This window comes from Trichoplax adhaerens, genomic scaffold, assembly GCF_000150275.1.
Source record: "Trichoplax adhaerens TRIADscaffold_3168 genomic scaffold, whole genome shotgun sequence".
Taxonomy (NCBI): Eukaryota; Metazoa; Placozoa; class Uniplacotomia; order Trichoplacea; family Trichoplacidae; genus Trichoplax; species Trichoplax adhaerens.
In genome coordinates, this window is record NW_002062001.1 from 1 (window position 1) to 682 (window position 682).

Consider the following 682-nt stretch of genomic DNA (forward strand, 5'->3'; position numbering starts at 1 on the left):
AAGCAATAGTACAGTACAATGGGGCTTTCTCCTTGCTCGACTCCTTCCACTGCAAATTAGAATTGTACGATGGATACCTATGATTAGCGCCATTTGACCACAGATGCAATAGTAGACGAATAGAGTGGCATTTTTATTGCTATATTCTTCTTGATCTCTTGTATCTGAGCAAACAATGCTACGAGAGACAACTTTAGGCATGGCTGTTAACGTTGATAAATTGGAAATCCTTGTCGACTGGCGAAGTTCTCGCAGGAGCTCTTTTCCAGAGTACAGTACTGTACAGGGTAGGCTGGAAGCTGTTATTTTGGACTTGTCTACCAGAGGACGACGGTCGCCTATACACTGTCTAAGGGTCTCTACTGTAGTAAGGGTCTGTATACTACAGTACTCTACACTAGTAGTGATACCGTACTCAGTACTGTATTATACGCTACAATGTACTCAATCAGATCCAATGATAGTACTGTACAGTACTGTGATACTCGATCTCATGATCTGGTCCGGTCACTACAGCACCGACTGTACAGTGTACAGTGTACAGTACGTAGCATGGAGTACTGTACTGTATTCTGAATACTGTACTGTACTGTACTGTACTGTATGTAAAATTAAATTAATTAATTAATTAATCCAGGGCTAACACCCGCTCATGAGCGGTGTTTGCAGCCACTGCAAAGTA

General features: G+C 41.9%; 1 protein-coding gene across 1 annotated transcript; it reads right to left on the reverse strand.

Annotated features, from left to right (window-relative positions):
• Window positions 1-30: 30 nt before the first annotated feature.
• On the reverse strand, window positions 31-201 carry TRIADDRAFT_9896 (uncharacterized protein; the record flags this gene model as incomplete). The annotated part of the gene is made up of 1 exon (XM_002118965.1): window positions 31-201. A coding segment is annotated over one exon (171 nt), but the record flags the coding sequence as incomplete, so codon positions are not given.
• Between the last annotated feature and the right edge of the window lie 481 nt (window positions 202-682).